This window comes from Molothrus aeneus, chromosome 1 (assembly GCF_037042795.1).
Source record: "Molothrus aeneus isolate 106 chromosome 1, BPBGC_Maene_1.0, whole genome shotgun sequence".
Lineage (NCBI taxonomy): Eukaryota > Metazoa > Chordata > Aves > Passeriformes > Icteridae > Molothrus > Molothrus aeneus.
The window spans coordinates 22,889,943-22,909,517 of NC_089646.1; the positions used below are offsets into that span (position 1 = coordinate 22,889,943).

Genomic DNA, 19,575 nt, shown 5'->3' on the forward strand with positions numbered 1-19,575 from the left:
TGGACTTTAGAAATCTGATAACAACAGTATGGGACTCTAGAAAAATAGAACAACAGCAATTAGTGACCCTGATGTGATAGTTAGCAGAAGATGAGACAGCCAAGAGCTGTGGCAGCCAAGAGCTGCGGTGATATTTGGTAGAAGATGTGGCAGCTGAGAGCTGCGAAAGAATGTAGCCTTTGGGTCAAGGAGCTGTGAAAGAGTATGGCCTTTGAGCGAGGAGCTATGTGTGTTGTACATGGCCTTTGAGTCATGGGGGAATATGTGTGTATTGTACTTGAAGTATTGTATGTAAAACCTGATTCTGTAAGTAAAAGAAAAGGGGAAATATAGTAGAGGAAATGTATTGTACTTGAATATCTGTAATTGAATATCTCTATAGATGCTCTGCCCCGGAGGTCCTGGTTGCCCTTGATGGGCTGCAGCTGTGATGTCCTTCACTGGGCTGCAGCTGTGACCAATGAAGATAACTGGGATAAAAGGGGGCAGGTTAGCCAGTCAGGGAGAGCCTTGGAGGAGCCCTGAACTGAGAGAGAACAACATGCAGAAGGAGTCTGTGCTGTGAAGATCTGCAGCTGTAAGAATACACCGAGGAAGTATGGACTTTAGAAATCTGATAAGAACAGCAGTATGGGACTCTAGAAAAATAGAACAACAACAGGACTCAACACTTTGCTCTTGTAAATTGGTATCTTGAAGCTATTCCTTCAGAATTTCTGTAGTTATCAGCATTCTTGTTGCCCCTCTTTGAATCAAGTTTGGTCTTGGGAAGGCTTAAGGAGGCTTATCATGACTGAATCTGGCATAGTAGTAGTGCAGTCTAACCTTGCATAAAAATTTTAAGAAGTCAAACAAAAATAAGGAGCGATATGGTTGCTCTGTTTTATTTTGAATAATTGGAACTGAAGAATGTGGTAAAAACTGAATATGGTGTATGTTTCACACACAGGTTGGAGAGGTTTGGAGTGAAATATCTGCAGAAATAAAAGAGGAATTCAGGCCTGTTACATCAGATGAGAGAGCCTTGAAGCTTATTTTAGAGGTGACAGAAAATACTGGAAGAATGGTTCTTGGTCTGCAGACTGAAGCGCTTGGAAGACAACACGACCAGGAAATGAAGGAAGAGAAACAATTTTACAAGGAAGTAAGACAAAGGAGTATTTAAATAAGGAAAGCCCACCTAAGCTTTTTTTTCCCATTCTTATGCAGATTTTCTTATTATATAATGTTGAGAATCCTGTTCCTGAGCACTGCTTGAAAAGTTTAAATCTGTCGCGGCAGCCAAATTTTACCTTTAAATTAAATTAGGTTAACCTCAGTCCTCCCAGCTTCTATAAATTCCACAGTATTTAGAGAGTAACATGAAAAAATGAAGTAGTATCATCAGTGATGCATCAGCAATGGAGTAATGAGAAATGATCATTATTTTACCATAGAGTTGCACTCGTGTTCATCTGTAGCAGATGACAGTAAAAAGTACTTATTACAACTGCACCTGCTTCTTAAAATGAAATACAAGTCCCTGTTATAAGCTCCCTTGCTGAATATTCACAGGCCTTTATTACTTCAGAAAGTAGGGCTTTGTGCTTCCCAGCATGCTGAGAATGAGAAGGTATAGATATTTTCCAGCTTTGGTTATAAGGTAGACATTTTGTGGTTTTGCTCATCTGTCGTCTCACCCTCTCCTGCTTTCTGAGAAATAAGATCATTTGGTCCAGTTGTCTGAAATCTCATGCTAGTGTTTTTGAGGGATTGTCCTGCATTATGATGACAGCACTTTTGTCACCTGAACTGATTCTATCACTTTTACTCAGCATTTGAGAGTAAGAATATACAGAAAGCACTCCTCAAAGAGCTGGGCCTCATCCAACATACATGTTGGAAAAGAGGAAAATTAGTTTGCACAAAAACCTCTTTGTTTATAAGGGCAGTGCATAAATGCAGTTTTTAAAGGGCAAGTACTTTACTACATTATTGTCCAGTCTCAGGTGAGAGGGATGAGCTAAGGTAGCCAAAGGGGTGGAGCTGAATGTTCTTTTCAGATGGCACAAGCAATGATGTTAGAAGAGATCTGATACCAGCATTGTGTTGCATGCTGTAAATCTCATTTCTATTACAGATCCAAGCTAGTCAAATACAGAGAGAAATGATAAATAAATCTTGGGAAAATTTCTTGGCTCGGACATCGAACTATGAGGCATTGAAGGTAAGAAACCTAAACCTGATGGAGCAAAAAATTTACAATCATGATGTTGTTATAATAATTGTGAAGTTCCAAACACATTTCTTAATGAATTGTAAGGATGTTCAAGTAGAAGTGATAGTAAATTTTATATTCACACAGACATAGAAGAAGTAACCATAAGATGTATTGGAAAAGTTATACAATCTTTGATTCTTCTGACTACAACCACAAATTGGGGATCAGCATTGTCACTTGCAGTTGGGGAGTGGGTGTATATATGTGTATTTCTTCTAAAACTGCTGAAACTATGAGTCTGTTCTTAATTTTCTTTATTTTTTCTAATTCTACATTCTCTTTTTTTAGTACAGCACACATCTTTCAAGATGGGAAATATTTTATGATGAAAGGAGTTTCTTCTAGCAATATTGTCACTTTCCCAAAACAACACAAAAATATTAGGGTACTGGTTTGGCAACCAGACTAAGTTGGAAAATGAATGAAATTGGACTTGAAAGAAAAGCTTTGGCAGAAAAATTTAATTTTTCTTCATTTCCCAAAGGACTTGAAAAGGAGAACAATTTTCTTTCTATGCAAGCATCTTCTTGGCCTGTGGAAAAATGTATGCTAGAATTAGAAATTAAAAAGGGACAGGAGAACTACAGACTCATTAGTTTTATCTGAGTTAAACTGAGAAGCAGTTTTAGGCACATGGGGAGGAAGGAGATTGGTATAGACTGTCATGAATTTACTAAGGACAAATCATGCCTTGCCAACACAGTTGCCTTCTGTGATAAAATTATTTGTTCTGGAAAAAGAGGAAGGGGATGCTTATTCCCTTGGCTTTAGCAAGGTTTTAGCATGGTCCTGTGTAGCATTTGTAGTCAAAATGGGAATACATGGAGTAGATTAGATACAGGTCAACTGCAAGCTGTGGGAAAAACTGGCTGGATTGATGGGCTCTAAAGGACCATGATCAGATTGAAGTTTAACTAGTGGTCAGTTTTGAGTGATAGTCCTCTGAGTTAATTATAGTGTTGATAATACAGGGTTGATTTAACATTTTCATTAGTGACTTGGATATTGAATCACTATCCATCCTTATCAAGCTCAATGTGTGAATGCCTCATCCCAGGAACTGTTTAAGGCCAGGTTGGATGGGGCTCTGAGCAACCTGGTCTGGTGTCCCTGCCCATGGCATGGGAGTTGGAACTAGATAAACTTTAAGGTCCTTTCCAACCCAAATCATTCTGTGATTCTGCAGATCTGTGACACTGAACTAGAGGAAGCAATCCATATGCTGGGAGATAGGGTTGCTATTCAGAAGCTGGATGGATGGGCTGATCAAAAGCTCATGAATTTCAGGAAATGAAAATGTGAAGTCATTCACCTGGGATGTATTGAGATTGTGTTGAGATACCTCAGTAGAGCTGGGTCTGCCTGGAGAGGTGGCTGTGTGGCCTGTGTGGGGTGACAGCTGAGGCAGCAGTGTGCTCTTGTGGCCATGAAGGCTCACAGCACCAAGGGCTGCATTGCACAGAGCACAGCCCCAACAGCAAGCAGGGATTCCCTTCCTACCCTTGCAGTGCCACAGCCATTTATTCTGGCTTTGGGTGTAACGTACAAAAAAGAGTCAAACAACAGGGGGAGGGTACTTACAATTAAAGGCAAATAGAATTATAACCGGATTTATTTTGTCACATTGTTTGTATATTTTCACATGAGTGCAAATGACACAATTAATGTAGATTAAAACAATTTTGCCTTTTTTTCTGACTACCTTTAGAAAGCAAAAATGCGTCAGAAAACATTAATAGAGGCTTCCAGATCTAAGGCAAAGCTTCACAATGGACCAGAACATTCTACTGATATTCCAAAACTCCATACAACAGTAAGTAATCCTTAATAACACTGTTTTATTTTCACAAATAGGTAAGTGGCTGTATACATGCTGCTGTTTACACTTTCTTTAGTAATGTTTATGTTGACAAGCTCCAAGTACATAAGAAAGAACCTGTATCTTCTGCAAATCACCACTTCCCATTCTGACATAGCCTTAGACAAGCACTTGGCCAGATGAGATTCAGATCTGCAGATTACTCTGAAAAAGTGTGGGCAAGATGGGCCCTCTGCTATGTGACATGTACCTGTCGTGACACAGCCATTCATGATAACCTTGCTGAGGTCAAGACCTCCTCCTTTCATTGTTGAGTACATCTGTGCAACCTTTGATACATCCATTGAGGTGTCCTTTATCAGTACCATGTCCCTGACTGCCTGCAGATACACCACTTGTTGCATCTGCAGAAACCATTTTGTTCTCATTTATATCAGTTAATTGAAGTGTGAGAAAATAAAAAGCCTTTGTTAAGATCTAATTCACACCTAACAGCATATTTAGATGTTGAGTTTTGACAAAACATGGGGGAATCCTCAGTCTAGCCAATAAACTGTTTTTGAACTAACTGGATTATTTCTGTGTAAGCATCACAGCTAAGGAGGATTTAAGGGGAATAGTTTCTTTGTTGCTTATAAGTTACTCTTACATGTGAGGAAAAATGAAAAAAAATAAACTTGAGGTGCTGTTTTCAAACTTGTATGAAGGTAAGAGACTTTTGGAAGACTTGAGCCTATTTTGGGCTCTCTGGCATGAATAATAATGTGGCTGCAAATTGAAAAAGAAAAGAGGACGTTCATGTTTGATGTGACGGAAAAGCAAGGAACCTAATAGGAAGCAAGGGGATTGTCTCAGAGTGCTGGACTAGGATTTTTCCCACATTATCTTAAACTTCAGAAAGATATGGAAGGACACATCTGGGAATGCAAGATGAAGTGGACTGGAACAATTATTTAGGTACTTGCATAAACAATAGTGAGACTGTTAAACAGCAATATTTTGCAGAAAGTATCTGAAAAATTTTGATATAAGCATGAGTAATCTGGAATTTGTTAATGGAGAGAAATATATTGTCAGATTTTATTTTAAAGGCTTGAACCTCAAGCTCTGAATGTTCATATCTTAGAGGGAGAGCAATTAACAAGAAAATACCTTCATGGTTCTACAATCAATATTTCAATAACTGTAGATAAAAACAAGGAGAAGATTAGTCCATTTTGCAGAATAGGTGTATTGAGAAAACAAATGTATCGGCAACATCATATAACATTCCTCGGGTACTTTGCTTAGGGGAATTACAGATGACGGACATGGCTGGAAAATTTTTTAATGCAACAATCTGCCTAACACCCTCAGCAGGGAGAGATGCAAATTAAGCTAAGATGGCTATTGCAAACCAGTCAGGGTCAACTAATCAAACATGTGAGCTACATGCATGCAAGGAGTTGTATTTTTTTTTCAGTAGGTCATGATTAGAAGACAGAGCTGTTGCTCAAGGATATTTATTAAAAGACCCCCAACCTATTCAATATAAAGAGTAGTAATGAATCTGGAAAGGGTATGTGTCTTTCAGTCTTGGAGATTTCCTGGAGAAGTAGTTCTATGAAATTGCATTTTGAGAGAAAGAGGGCCTGTTCGTTTTTTTTTTTTTTTTTCCTTATTTGGAGTAATAAGTAATAATTTATAGTGGAATTCTGAGATCACAGACTGTGGCTGACGTCCTATATGAATCCAAATAACATTGTACAGCAAACTTTTATTGGATAAAAGCTTGATTTTCTTTTTTGCAATTCATAAATCAGACTCAAAGGCAGAGCATGTAAAAGCACCCACTGAAGAAACACTCTCTCCTTTCTTTTGTATTGATGGAAACAAACTGTGAATTTAGTATAAAGGATAGTTTTAGTGGCCCTCAGAAACCTGAGGGCATCTCCACCAACTGAACAATATTTTCAGAAGGCAGTTCATGATTTAACTCTCCTCTCATTTTAAATGCTAGCATGAGAGTTAAGCAATGTATTTATTTTGTATTTCAGGTTGCACCTGGTCGCTGTGTAACTCTGGAAGGGCAACTGGCTAATACAGACCATGCTCGTAGAAAGTCCTCTGTTTGTAGAGCCTTCAGAAACAATCAAAAGAGATAAAACATTGGACTCAGTCAAGAAAAAATCGGTACCTGTAAAATAGATGCTGTTCCAAAGAGTGGTATATTAATATGTAGTTACCTATGTGTAGATACAAGATAAAATCTGTTTTTAATGACTTGAAAAATTGCTTAGAACATCAAAAGAGTAAAATACTTTCTTCCCTTAATTATATAATATAGGGATGCTTTATTAATAAAGCCCCCTATACAGTATGGTACAAAGGGATGTTATTTTAGTGACTTTGTGTGCTAATATCCACTGTCAACAGGTCCACTGTTTTAATTTCCATCTCTTCCTGACACATTCCATACATTGCAGTTTAAGCATCTCATTGAGCAGGGTGATAAATCTTCACATAAACACATTTGATTCTTCATTTTCCTGAATACCATACCCACATAGTTTTTGTCCAAGCCCATTTTGTTTCTTGAATTGCCACTTTTAGCATCAGGACTTCTGACATCCAAGTTTTCATCTAAACACTCACTAAGGAGCTTGTTTGTGCCAGCAGTTTCTCCCAGCCTGTTGGAGAGGCCTTCTGGAATGTCCTTCTCCATTTGGATTGCTCACAGCTCTTTAACTGATCTTACTAATCTAATAATTGTTGGGCTCTGATCCCCATTGTCTCCAGAAAGAATTCATCTTCTTCCACCTTTGCACCTCTAGAATGCCTGCACGAACTGGTGAGCAGCAGACCTTTGTGTAGATGACTCAATTTCTGAGCTATTTTCTTTTTTAATTTGGTCAATGCCAGAATTCACTGTTATACAATAGCACAAGACTCCCTGAGGCTCTTAATTTTAAAACCGGTTGCTATCCAGTGCTATGGCATAAATTTCTGTGACATTGCAAGCTTTTATGCTGTGACATACAAACTGGCACTTAGTTTGTCTTTTTTGCCTGTCACCAATATCTTGAGAAAAGCACAAACTTTTGTTTTTTTAACTGCCAGCTTGAAAAAAGGAAATAAATTTGAGCTAAACATACTCCAACTCATTTTTTTTTTTTACTTCATGAAAGGGGGATGGGATAGGGTGTGTGTATAAGTGTATCTTCAAAATGTTTCTCACACAACAAGACAAACATAGAAATAGTGGCATTAAAAATAAAGCCAAAGAGCTTTGTTTCAAAATTGACTACCTAAATTCTATAAAAAGAAGAACCATAAGAAAGTAATAACATAAAATAAAACATACATATGAAAAATGATATTTGAAGTTTAGAAAAATCTCTATATATGCATTTTCCAAAAATCAGAAGGATTTTTTTTATGGGCGGGTCTTTTACACACTTGTTGAGTAAGAAAGTCATCACATTGTAGAGTAGAAAAGTTATCTAATACTTAAAGATAGAGAAATTAAATTGAATTGTGCTAATTTAATTTTACTTTTTATGGTGACCCTTTGCTGACTTATAATTTTTAACTATAGTCTAATTAGTTATTACATTTTCCCGAGACTCTCTGTATAAGGTTTTTTTTATTAAACTAGCCTATTTGTATTTCTTGCCTGCCTACAAGAAAGGTTAGCCAAGGTATATAAAGATTCTCTAACTCAAGTCCTGTGTCAAATAGTCTTGCTCAGTTTTTTATGTTTATATTTCTCTGACAGCTCTGCAGCAGCCTTGCTGCTTTATTACTGGTTTAGAGAATGTGTGGTCTATTGTCTTTTTACAATTAAAACTAAATTATACATATTTTACTAGGAGACCAAAGACTGTGACGTTTGGAGGGGTTTTTACTTGCTTTTTTACATGCACATATGTGAATGTGTAGGTGACTCATTACAATGGGCAGCAAGGCAAAGGCCCATTAAAAAAAAAAACTTAGAGGACATGTTAGTCCTTCCACTTTCTGAGCAAAAACTACAACAATACACTGTAGCCAAGGTATGGATAAAGAACCAGTAATCAGCTTTGTTTTTGCAAAAACTTTAAATCAGTCACAAAGTGAGCCCCATGGCATTCTCCCACAACTGTATTGTTTCTGCTACAGACACCCTGACTGTAAATGAGCAGCTGCAAATGCTCTTGGTAATTAAGCATTAATGTTAATTAATAATGACTGGAGAATGAAAGGGACAGAATTTCCCCAAATAGTTATATTTATCCTTCATAAATCAGTACTAACACAAGCAGCACACAGCACAGACAGCATTTGATTTTGTCAGACAGCCATGAACCATAGTTTGGCTGTTGCGGGGGGGGAACATTCAAAACCCAAGAAGCTGGGCTTGCCATCCCTGCTTGTAACCCAGGGGTGCAAAAAGAGGGGGTAGTGGTGGAAGAAAAGATAATCCCATTCACTGTTAATTCCTCATGCTGATATGCCAGGAGCAGTCAGCTGTGGCTTCCCACAGCTCTCATAGATGTACACATAGCATGTCCACCTGGAATTTGTTTCACTGCTGCTGTGACCTGGGGTTCATAATCACCTGCCCCTTTGGCAGACAGCACAGGGTGACCATAGCAATTGATTGTTCAAACATTCTGGAAACAATTATGGTGGATGCTAAGCACTTTTGTGTCTTACAGAAAACTAACTAAAACAGACTTAGTGCCTGAAGAAAGATAAAGCTTTTAAAACTGCATAGGATACCTTGCTCTGGCATTCAATTAAAAGACCACTAATAGAGGAAACAATCCCTTAAAAATGTTATTATACTTTAACACTTCTGTAGGTGATCAATGTGGGTGAACAATGGGCATTTTTTAATATTGTTTATGCCAGTTAAGGCTTCTGTTGTAAATGCAATGCAGTACACAGCTTTATCAACTGGATACTGCTGGGGCAGGTTAGATAATTGCTCTCAACCTGCCGCTCATCATAATATATCAATTCCTGAAGTTGCTGTGTTTGGGTGTGTAATAACTCCATCTGCTCAAAAATGTTATTTCTGCCAGGAACTTAAAATGATGTTCATGGGTCAAAAAAATCTCTCACTGCTTTTGTACCTTCTCCAGAATACTGTAGGAGATATATTTTAGAAGATGCAGTTCAATATTGTATTTACCTAAATGAACATTTACAAATCTGTGAGACTTGTTGGATATTTTACAAACTATATATGAGCTAGGCATTATGTGAGATGGATTTCTTGTTCCTTATGAAGGTTTATATGCTTTTACAGCATGAGTACTATTTCCTAAAATAATTAAAACCACCTGTAATCTCATAAAAGTCTAAAACACAACAGGGACTGAACAAGCTGCATTGCCCAAGGAGTAAAGCAGAGAACAGTCAGGATTTCTCAGGGTTTTTTATGCTCAGAAGAATTGGATTTCGGAGGCAGTTAACCTCCTTGAATTATTTTATCCATGCTCAATGGTTTACACTGGGAGCAGCAGTTGAATCAGCCTGTCCCTCTTTTGAACCAGTTGGTGCACAGGTCCCATCTCTGCTGCAATGACAGGGATGGGCTGCATCACCTTATTTGCAGTCTTGTGTAAAGCATGTCACATACTAGTGGCATCAAAGAACATATTAATAGGCAAGAAAGCTACTGCTATTCAGACCTTGCTGCTTAGAAAAATACTTTAATTAATCCATAGCTTAGACTAAGCAATGATAAAATACAAAGTCTAGACTGCACAGGACATTATTACAATGAGCATAATCCTTCCCTTTAGCTTAATGTCTCACTTCCTTCTTTTTTCTTTTTTTTTCAGTTCTTAAGGTTAATTGTATGTGCAAGACAATTTATAAAATAAATTTGTTCACATTTTCTCAGTTGCATAATGTATAAAAATATTTTGGGTTTCCATCAAAATTAACTTTTAAAAAGAGAATTATTGGAAAATACATGACTCTACAAAAATATGACACATCCAGACTTTAAAGTTTATGTGGGAAAACAAATGTGTTGACTCAGAACACATTCACACATGGAGGGAGGAAAAGGCAAGCTAGTAGATTGCAAGACAGGAAAGCAAAAGGGACAGTGTGGGGGTTCATGTACTTATCAGTTTAGGAGTGATTAAGTACTTTATACAAAAATAAAAGAGAAAAAAAAAGGGTTGAACCATGCCAAAGGATTTGTCCAAACATCTACAATACATATTGTGATTTTGTGCTCCTTCAATTTGATGTTGCCTTGTTTAAGTGTCTTCATTTTCTCTCCTTTTGGCCTAAAGTGGATTGGTGAAAGCAGACCCTGCAAGATTATGAAAGACAGGTAGTTATTGTCCAAGCAATATATTATAAATGCTATGATTAAATGTTCTTCATGTTCATTCCAAGAACCTGAATCATCTGACAGGGTACATCAGAAAAAAGCCTGTTGCTGAGGAGGAATGAGGTCAACAGATCTAGGAGTGATTAGTAAGATGTAAAGTCACCTACATGATCTCAGTTCAGACTCAAACCCGATCATGATGACCAGAACCCGTCACTGTTTAGTGATCACAGTGACCATGACATCACATTATATGTCAGTAGTTTTACTGGGAAAAATGGGGCTCAAACTGTCAGGGATCTGAGCTTCCCTTCTGCAGAACAATGATTTCCCAAAGCTGAGACTGAGCTCCTAATACCAGGAAACTTTCAGTATTGTAATTACTTATCCATGTATTGTCATTTATATGCACACAGTGATAAACAGAGAATGCAGCATCCATTTCCACACACTTCCACATGCATACCCAGTATTTTTTACACTTTGTTAAATATAGACATGTGATACTCTTAACTACCAGTATCTCATGTATTGTGAAAGTAGCTACCATTGAAAGATGCAAACACTTTTGACAAGTAAAGACAGAAAATTAGAAATTAGTATATTGAGTTTTCTAAGCAATGAAGGGTGAGGATGGAGCATTGGTTCAGTTTAATATTAGTACCATATCCTATAACTATAGTTACCTCCTAAAGTTCTGTGTGAGTACGTGGAAGAATATTTGGGAGATGTTAATTGTCTTCTGCCCATTCCATGGGATCTTGAGAGCACACAGTCTACATACATATCCCAGAAGTTCTGGGCTAAATCATTGAAGAGATCATTGTGCTTGGGCTTAGGGGATTCCTTTAGGAACATCATGAAGTCCCAGAGAGCAATGACTGTATCTGCTACCTTGAGTTTCTTCATTTCCACCAGCCCATGGGACGATACCTCCCAGCACTGATGGTCAATCTCACGCAGGCTTGGAGGGGTTTCTTTTTGATACTCTAGATTGGCATAAACCAAATTCACTAATAACATACAGCCCAGCTGAAGATACCACCATCGTTTCCATACAAATTCCATACTTGAAGAAGATACCTGAAAATAAGGGAATAAAATCACAGTGATTCTGACATTACATAGTTCATTGTCACATAACTCTCATGGGTACCCCAAGAGATCATTTATAAGAGATCATTTTATTCAGAAAAATACTTTTTTTCCAAACTATGAAAAAAATACCAGTCTAACCCTAATGCTGGAAGCTAGGTTTGCACCTAGAAATTGGTAATGCTATTTAGAATATGAAAACCCAAAGCAAAAAGTTTGAAGTGACTTGAGACCAGCACTTCTTCCCTTAGCTTCCTGTACTTGGATTGTCAGTAAAATCAGGTTAATATCAGATGCTTAAAGAGTCCTAGTGGTATGCTGTTTTAAGTTGCTGCAAACAAATAACAATTGTAAACAGCCAGTCTTTCATGAAAAGTCTGACTCAGAAAGATGGTAAGGAATGGTAAGTCAGACTGTACAGTGTACTGGGTGAGTGTAGGCATACTATGAACTCATTCAGCAGCTGTTGCTTCCAAGAATGGAAGAGGGAAAATTCCTTTTTGGCTTATATTAGAAAATTAGGTAAGATTTTGGCATTATTTGGCATTATTATTTCTAGTATATATGGAAAACAGAGAAAGTATCTGGAGAATTGGAGATGGAAAGAGCAATAAAACAGGAGGCATAATAAGAACTTCAAATGCTACAGAGTATGTATTCTTTACAGTACAGAGATTCCCCCTGGGAAAAATGCAGTCTTCCTATGATGTGTATTCCAAATCCTTGAATCAAGTTTAGACAGAACAGCACTGAAACACGTGATTTTGTTTTTTGGTTTTTTTTAATCAGTCCTTTCTATCAAGATAAAGTGCAGAGGAACAGGAGAATAAACATAAAGAGAAAACAAATCAAACAAAAAAGACAAGCAGAGGAAGAAGTCTGAAGAAAAAGAAGTCAGTCAAAACTTTCAGACAGTGCCCCTTATTTTGGTATCCTGAATCAATTCCATTTTAAGTAGTTGGTGCCATGCTTATTCTCACAGTTTCCAATTTGGAGTGTAAAATACAATTACAAAAATGATGTGAGGTTTTGTACAGAAAAAAGGCAACATTTTGGGCAGCTGTGCAAATTTTACTGGGAATTTGGCCAGAATTGCAAGTGTGCTCTTCCACTCAAAATATCTGTGGGCACCATCAATATTAAAAGTTAGTCTGTGATCTCTTCAAAGTGCTAACACACTGACATCCTTTCTGCAATTCCTAGTAATGCAATTAAAGAGAGAATAATCCATAGATCATACAACATTTATGTGGAATGTCTGTAAGAATACAGAGTTGGGGTGACACCATGGAGTTCACAGTCACACCAAACTGGGTCAGGAACCAGGACAGCTTGAAATAGGCCTTTTTGCTGTGGCCTCAGAGTTCTGGGATGATTTATAGTTTGAATGTGTAATCACACTGCTGCAGCCACCTGAAGTCCCTAATCATGTATTGCTTTACTTCAGCTTCAGAACCCAAGGAACTGAGGCAGACAGATACCCTTCAACCTAGCTCCTTCCTAAAAGCCCAGGTCGGCTCCATTTCAGCAGGCAGCAGGATTACCTGCCTCAGCATCCTGAGAGCTTATCAGCATGCATTAGTTTTCTTCTTTGGGTTCTTAGAAAACTGGTTCCAGCAAACAAGTAGGGATGGAAATGCTTATTTTCTCATTTCCACTTCACTAGCACCAGCATTCAGAGGAAGGACACATTGGCAATTTCCTACAAAGTAGGAAAACGGCAGCCAGGAAACAACCAACATTTTGAGTTGTTCTGATTTCATGTTTTAATCCAGCTAAAAACTGAAATGCTAAAGGCCCATTTGAACAGCACAAACAGGAGCAGAGACCACAACAAACCTCAGAGACTTTGAACTAGTAACTCCCACTATTCAGTACAAGAGAGAGGAATTTCACAAAGGCAGTAACTAAAGAGCCACAGCAGAAGTTCTACTTACAGTATTTGAGGGAGGAGATGGAAAACAGTAGCCTTGAAAAAGAGAAGTCAGCCACTTGGAGATAAAGAAAGGCATTCATGAGAGGGCTGCAAGTCCCTGGCAGCTGCTGGATGCTCCGAGGATGCCGAGGTTACAGTGCACAGGGACGACTGTGCCACTGGCAGAGCAGCAGCAGCAGCAGCTGCTGAACTCGGGTCGGGGGAAGGGTGGAGGGAGCTGTGGCAGCCCCACCTCTCTCTGCAGCAGCGCCCAGTGTCAGCCCAGCCTGGGCTGGGGCATCACCTGGAGACACTGCCTTCGGGGTGGGGGTGAGCCAGGGGGAGGGACACAGGGCTCTCAGAGGGAGGAAAACATAGTGGATAGCAAATCCTAATCAGGAGCATGAACACTCTCATTTCATAAACTCCCATTCATAAACGTAGGTTTCCATGCATGTTCCTGTTTGCCCACCAGAACATGCAGGGACAATGTTCAAAGTAATGAAAAAGAACAAATATGTGATAAAATTTGGACTGTTAATGTTTCACAACATGATTTGGTGGAGTTCAGCATGACAGGAACAGTCAGATAGTTTTTTTCAAGTAAAAATTTAGTAAGTTCTGTCAAAAATCAAAATATACAATGCTTAAGCACAAATACAAATCTGCTCTGAAATGACAGTGTTCACAATAATTTTGTATCCTCTGGAAGCCTTACCAACTAAGCCATGTCAACACAGTTTCAAAATCTTGCTTCAAAAAGTATGGCATGTTTGAAACTACACAATTAAATAGAAGGAAATATCTGCAAGACAGGAATATAGTTAGCTTACTTCTGAACTCATATCACTGAAAGGAGCTAAAACTCTATTAGATGTAATTATTCCAGGAAATTCTAAGGCAGTGTTCATAAAAAAGAAATTAAAGCATTCGAAAGACTTCACAAGGAACCTCTCTTTAAGCAAGCTCTCTTGTATCACTAATAAAAAACAGTATTCAGTAACTTTTCAAGTTAAGAAAATTTTCCCTTTTTGTTTGCTTTATGCACTATCAAATTTATTAGTGTTGTCAATGTCACAGTGAAACAGCCAAAATTTCAAAGGCATTTAAAGGCATCTAAAGAGGTGAGCAGTTCCACAGCTGCTTGGCTGCTTCAATCCCTTCTCATTTCATTTCTGCTTAAAACATCTAGGTGTAGTAGCACAGGCTACTGGTGCAAACACAGTGATTTTCCTTCTACTCCAACAGCCACTGAAGGCAGCTTTTCGTCATATTTCTTCATCCTACAGATTCATTTTTATCACTCTCCTCTTGCTTTTCCTTTTTCTAGTTAAATCCACCATTTTTAGTCTTAAAACTTGCAGAACACACCTATAGATATCGAAATGCTGAGGAATAGATTTTTGTTGGGAAAATCTTTTCAAATAAAAATACTTCTTTTAAAAATGTCACCTCATCAACAATGTTCTCTTAGGAATCTACATGAAGATTCACTGATAATATCTAAAAAAAATCACATCTCTATGTGAAAAAGGTTCTGAAGGCTGACTTCTGTATTTTATTTTCCTTTCTGATGTTATCCACTTTGTCAGTCATGCACTGAGGGATCATCACCTGTGGGGGAATGCCACATGGAACAAGGATGAACCCATGAATTCAAGTCAGTGGAGATCAAAATTATTAGAAACTAATAATCCTGTGAAATGTTACATGAAATGTGTAGAATGGAAGCATTATGAAGACAGTCACTGATCATGTTTGTTAAGTTAGTCACTTAAATTTCTATTTCAGAACAAGAAAAGTCAAGGAAAGCCAAGAAAAACCAGGCTGTGACCACCTTTGAAATATCTAACATATCTGAAAGCTACATAAAAGCTTGGGCTGAAGGGGAAATCTTTAAAGCAGAGAACCTATCCATGTACATTAGGAAGGTTTTTTTGAGATAATGACTAAATGTAAATGTGATTTAGAGAAAAATTGTGTTGTGTTCTTAATTCTGCAGGGCTTCCAAAAGAATTCCAAAGCTGCAGCATACAGCATACAGCATACATATAAACACAAGGACTCCAGCACAGCTGCTTGACACTGAGTTTTATTAGATGGCTCATAGTAAAAGTATCTACTTCTGTGATATATAATTTTTTAGTTGATAGGTTTAATCTGGGCAAAATAAAATGTTTCCCTCAAAATTCTTCCAGCAGTGATACCTTTCCATGGCAGGTGTGTTAAACTTTTGTACTTCTATTTATTCCTTCTATTATGACAGCTGAGGTGCTTCCATCTAGTGGGACTTTATGGTAGTGAAGAGTGTACCCTTGCTGTTGGGTAAATCTCTTTATCTTTTCCCATAAAACTGTAAAATTAATACATCAATATTTTACAATATGTGGACCTTGGGTATGTTGGTGAAGTTATTTCTCTCGATTAGAAAGACCATTATGAAAACTTACCAGCTGTGTGCACGTTCAGAAAGGCAAGGAAAGAAAAACTGACTTTCATTTTTTGATTATTTCAATTCTATGTTAAATAAAGCTGTATTGCAAAAATATTTATGCTTATTTTCTATATATTTCCATCCAAGTTAGTTGTTTTCTAGACTGAGAAAAAGTCTGAGGCTGACTGACTTGCATCACATAAAGCAAATTTCAAAAATCTGCTGGTGGAAGTTTTAAAATTGTTGGGGGAAGAGATTTTATGGCTTCTTCTTGTTAGGTCTGATGACAGTACACTACTTAGTAATTTATGCCATGAGAGAAAAGAAACAGAGGGATAAAACTGTGATTTGAGGTGGCTGTACCCTTGTGATTTTCAAGCAATCATATACAAATACGTGAAGTACACAGTTCTGAAGCATTGCTTATCATGTAATTCAGAATATGCATTGACTATATAAGTCAGTTTGGAAAGCTTTAAAATGCTGCCAGCCATTTGTGACTGAATTATATATATATCTGTGACATAGGCACACTTGTTCGTAAACAGGATTGATTCACTGAGGATAAAGAATTGAGTCACCCTCTGCATCACTGATTAGCAGCTTCTAAAGTAAAAAATGACAGAGTGATGTTCTGCCATCAGGCTTGACAATGAAGTGCTCACAGGCCTGTTACTGAGAATCAAATATGACATACCCAATGCAAGCAGGAGAGAAAGGTGATAGAATCAGTCCTGCCCTGACAAAGAGAATCTCTTCAGGAGACCAGATACATTTTTGAAGTCAGGTATTTGGACAATGAAACATCTAAATATTCTCAAACTTCAGAGTGTTAAATGATTCTGTTTCAGTAATTCTTAGCATCATGTATGTGTGATGAGCCACTTAATGTTTTTAAAGGATCCAGAAAATGCACAATGCCACATTTCAAATGAAATGTTGCTTAATTCCCTGCTGGCATGAGCTTGTTGGCATAAACTTGCTCTCTGTTGAAACAAATCTAGTGTTATGTCAATAAGTTCAACACCTTTAACTCATAACATATAGGAGACCAGCTTTTCTCTATTTCTGTTTTTTGAGGTCAAGTTGTGGACTGATTAAATGACATCAATTAACACTGGTTCGTAGCTCTGCTGGCACCTCTGGCCCAGTCCCCACATTAACACATTAACACATTAACCTTCTGCTGGACGTTAAGCAAGTGCAGCACACTGAATTTAAGGCTCTGCTAAGTGGACCAGTTTCAGACCAGGCTGCTCTTAACAGTTGTAAGGACTAAATTCAAACACTGTGTACCAGAAAAGCATAACACAGCACAGAACCATGGTGTAATTTGATACATACTTGTACTGGTATCCAAGGAGGGCTCTGGGCCTGTGACTTGATCCTTGAAGAACTATCTACAACTTGTGCTTTTTTCATCTCACTTAAAAGTTCTTTTGCTTACTTCCTTCTTTCTATTCTTTTCTATAGAATGCTGACATCATATGCTTTACTGAAGGCACAGTAACACAATCTAACTGTTGCATTCATAAGGACTTCTGAACCTTGCCTACTATTCAGAAAAAACTGACAAGTCCTTCCCATATTATTAATCACAAATCTGGACAAAATGTTCTGCTGTTTGTACTATGAATTGGCATGGTAACACAGAACAGGAAGATCCTCCTGAATGACAGGGACTTGTTCCCTGCCACTACAAAAAACCCTCTGTTGTACAATCACCTCATACATTTATCAAGTGCCATATTAAAAATAGAAATATTTTTGTTCCCACTAATTCCATGTAAAAGCAGTTTCATTAGTCAATTGTAGTAATGACTAGAAACATGATTCTGGTTTCCTGATATATTTATTACTGAATAGTACATATCTGTTTGTTCTTGTGTCTTTCCCCTTCATTTAAATGGTTTTCATCCTTCATGTTTATTTTCCTGATATATTAATACACAGCACTTATGTCTCCTTTCTGGTTTTGTTTTATTGCAGTAAACAAGCTGAGCCATTCTAAGATCTGTTGTTTTGAAAGGCTCTCAAGGTCTCTGATGATGAACCCAGCTTCCCTCTAGTCCTCTTAGTTCAACATTAGCTCAGCTACCGAACAACCGATTAGGTTTTTACAGTACCCCAAAAGAGATTTTACCAGGGCCTTACACAATGACCTTAATACCTCCCTATATTAAACAAAATCAATCTCCTGAGATTCTTCTTGTGGTGCTTTAATCCCAGCCAGCAACTAAGCACCGTGCAGCTGCTCCCTCACTCCCTCATGAGCAGGATGGGGGAAAGAATTGGAAGTGTAAAAGTGGGTTGAGATGCAGACACTTTAATAGGGAAAGCAAAAGCCATGCAGCAAACAAAGCAAAACAAGGAATCATTCACAAATTCCCATGGGCAGGCTGGTGTTCAGCCATCTGCAGAAAAGCAGGGCCCTGTGACACCTAACGATGACGTGGGAAGACAAAAACCATGACTTTGAGCTGTTCTCCTCCCTTCCTTCTTCTTTCCCTGGCCTTTTTTACTGATCATGCTGCCACATGGTATGGGATATGCTTTTGTCAGCTGGGGCCAGCTGTCCTGGCTGTGTCCCTTCCCAGTTTCCCAGGAACTCACAGCCCACTCACTGGTAGAGTGGGGCGAGGAACAGAAAAGGCCTTGGCTCCATGCAAGCCCTGCTAGCAATAAAATTCCCTGCATTATCAACACTCTTCTTAGCACAAATCCAAACCACAGCCCCATTCAAGTCACTGTGAAAAAAATCAACTCTATCCCAACCAAAAGTAGCACATTTCTGAACTTACAGTGATTCCTAAGTATATCTCATTTCCAAGTTTCATGAGCATGCTCTTACTGATTTTTTCAGGACTACTACAAAAAAATATCAAATAAGACCATCCTAAAACAAATCCTTTAAGCCTGACACCTTTCTTTTCAACCTGTGTGGCTATCTCATTTTTTCAGTTTCTCTCCTAACCCAAATATGCTCATTCCTTCCCAGATGATACCATGTCAAATGTTTTGTGGAATTACTACAGCAAATTTGAATTTTTTCAAAGCTTTGTAGTGAGACTGAGACCAGGTTTTAGGGTCTGTGGTTGGCCAGGTCACTTTTCTTCTTTTCAAAGATAAGCAATTACAGCCCAGGTTCAGCTGACCTAACTTCAAAGACTTGGAGAGGGAGAGATGAAGATCACAGGGAGCTGTTCATGACGTGGTTTGACCTCTGGCAACATCTGAGTATGGAAGAGGAGTCTCAGCCTGCAAGCCCTCAGTTAAATGCCTCAAGGCCAGGCCCACATTTGCTACTTTCCAGTCATGACATTCTTAACTGATCAGTTCAAAACACTTCCCAGTAGATTTCACATATTACCTGCTTCAAAACATAGTCATATTGTCTAAGAAATATTTACCTACAAAATAAAAGCTTATGAAAGAACTCAGGGGTGATTTTTCTCCTCTGCTCTGCTCTCATGAGATTCCACCTGGAACACTGTGTGCAGTTCTGGTACCCCCAACACAACAAGGACATTGAAGTGTTGAAGCAAGCCCAGAGGAGGCCATGAAGTTGCTAAGGGGACTGGATGATCTCCCCTCTGAAGACAGGCCAGGAAAATTTGAGCTGTTTGGCCTGGCAAAGATTGTGTTGAGACTTCAGAGTAACCTTCAAGTATGTGGAGTGGCCATACAGGGAAGCTGGAGAGGGACTTATCCAGAGCTGTAGTGATAGTACAAG

The 19,575-nt window shown here is 38.3% G+C and overlaps 2 protein-coding genes across 2 annotated transcripts in view; one reads left to right on the forward strand and one right to left on the reverse strand.

Moving 5' to 3' along the window:
• The window catches only part of LOC136558559 (GTP-binding protein 10-like), a 59,819-nt gene that overhangs the window by 26,438 nt on the left and 13,806 nt on the right, over window positions 1–19,575 (forward strand). Inside the window, exons 20-22 of the mRNA XM_066553094.1 lie at window positions 950–1,144; window positions 2,120–2,206; window positions 3,969–4,073. Coding sequence (XP_066409191.1) covers window positions 950–1,144; window positions 2,120–2,206; window positions 3,969–4,073 — 387 coding nt within the window. The remainder of the gene's footprint in view (window positions 1–949; window positions 1,145–2,119; window positions 2,207–3,968; window positions 4,074–19,575) is intronic.
• On the reverse strand, window positions 10,065–13,593 carry FAM237B (family with sequence similarity 237 member B). The gene is made up of 3 exons (XM_066553106.1): window positions 13,431–13,593; window positions 11,085–11,481; window positions 10,065–10,377 (listed from the first exon to the last, which is right to left on the reverse strand). Exons 1-3 carry the CDS (start codon window positions 13,503–13,505, stop codon window positions 10,352–10,354), a joined length of 498 nt encoding a protein of 165 aa, XP_066409203.1. The 5' UTR covers window positions 13,506–13,593; the 3' UTR covers window positions 10,065–10,351.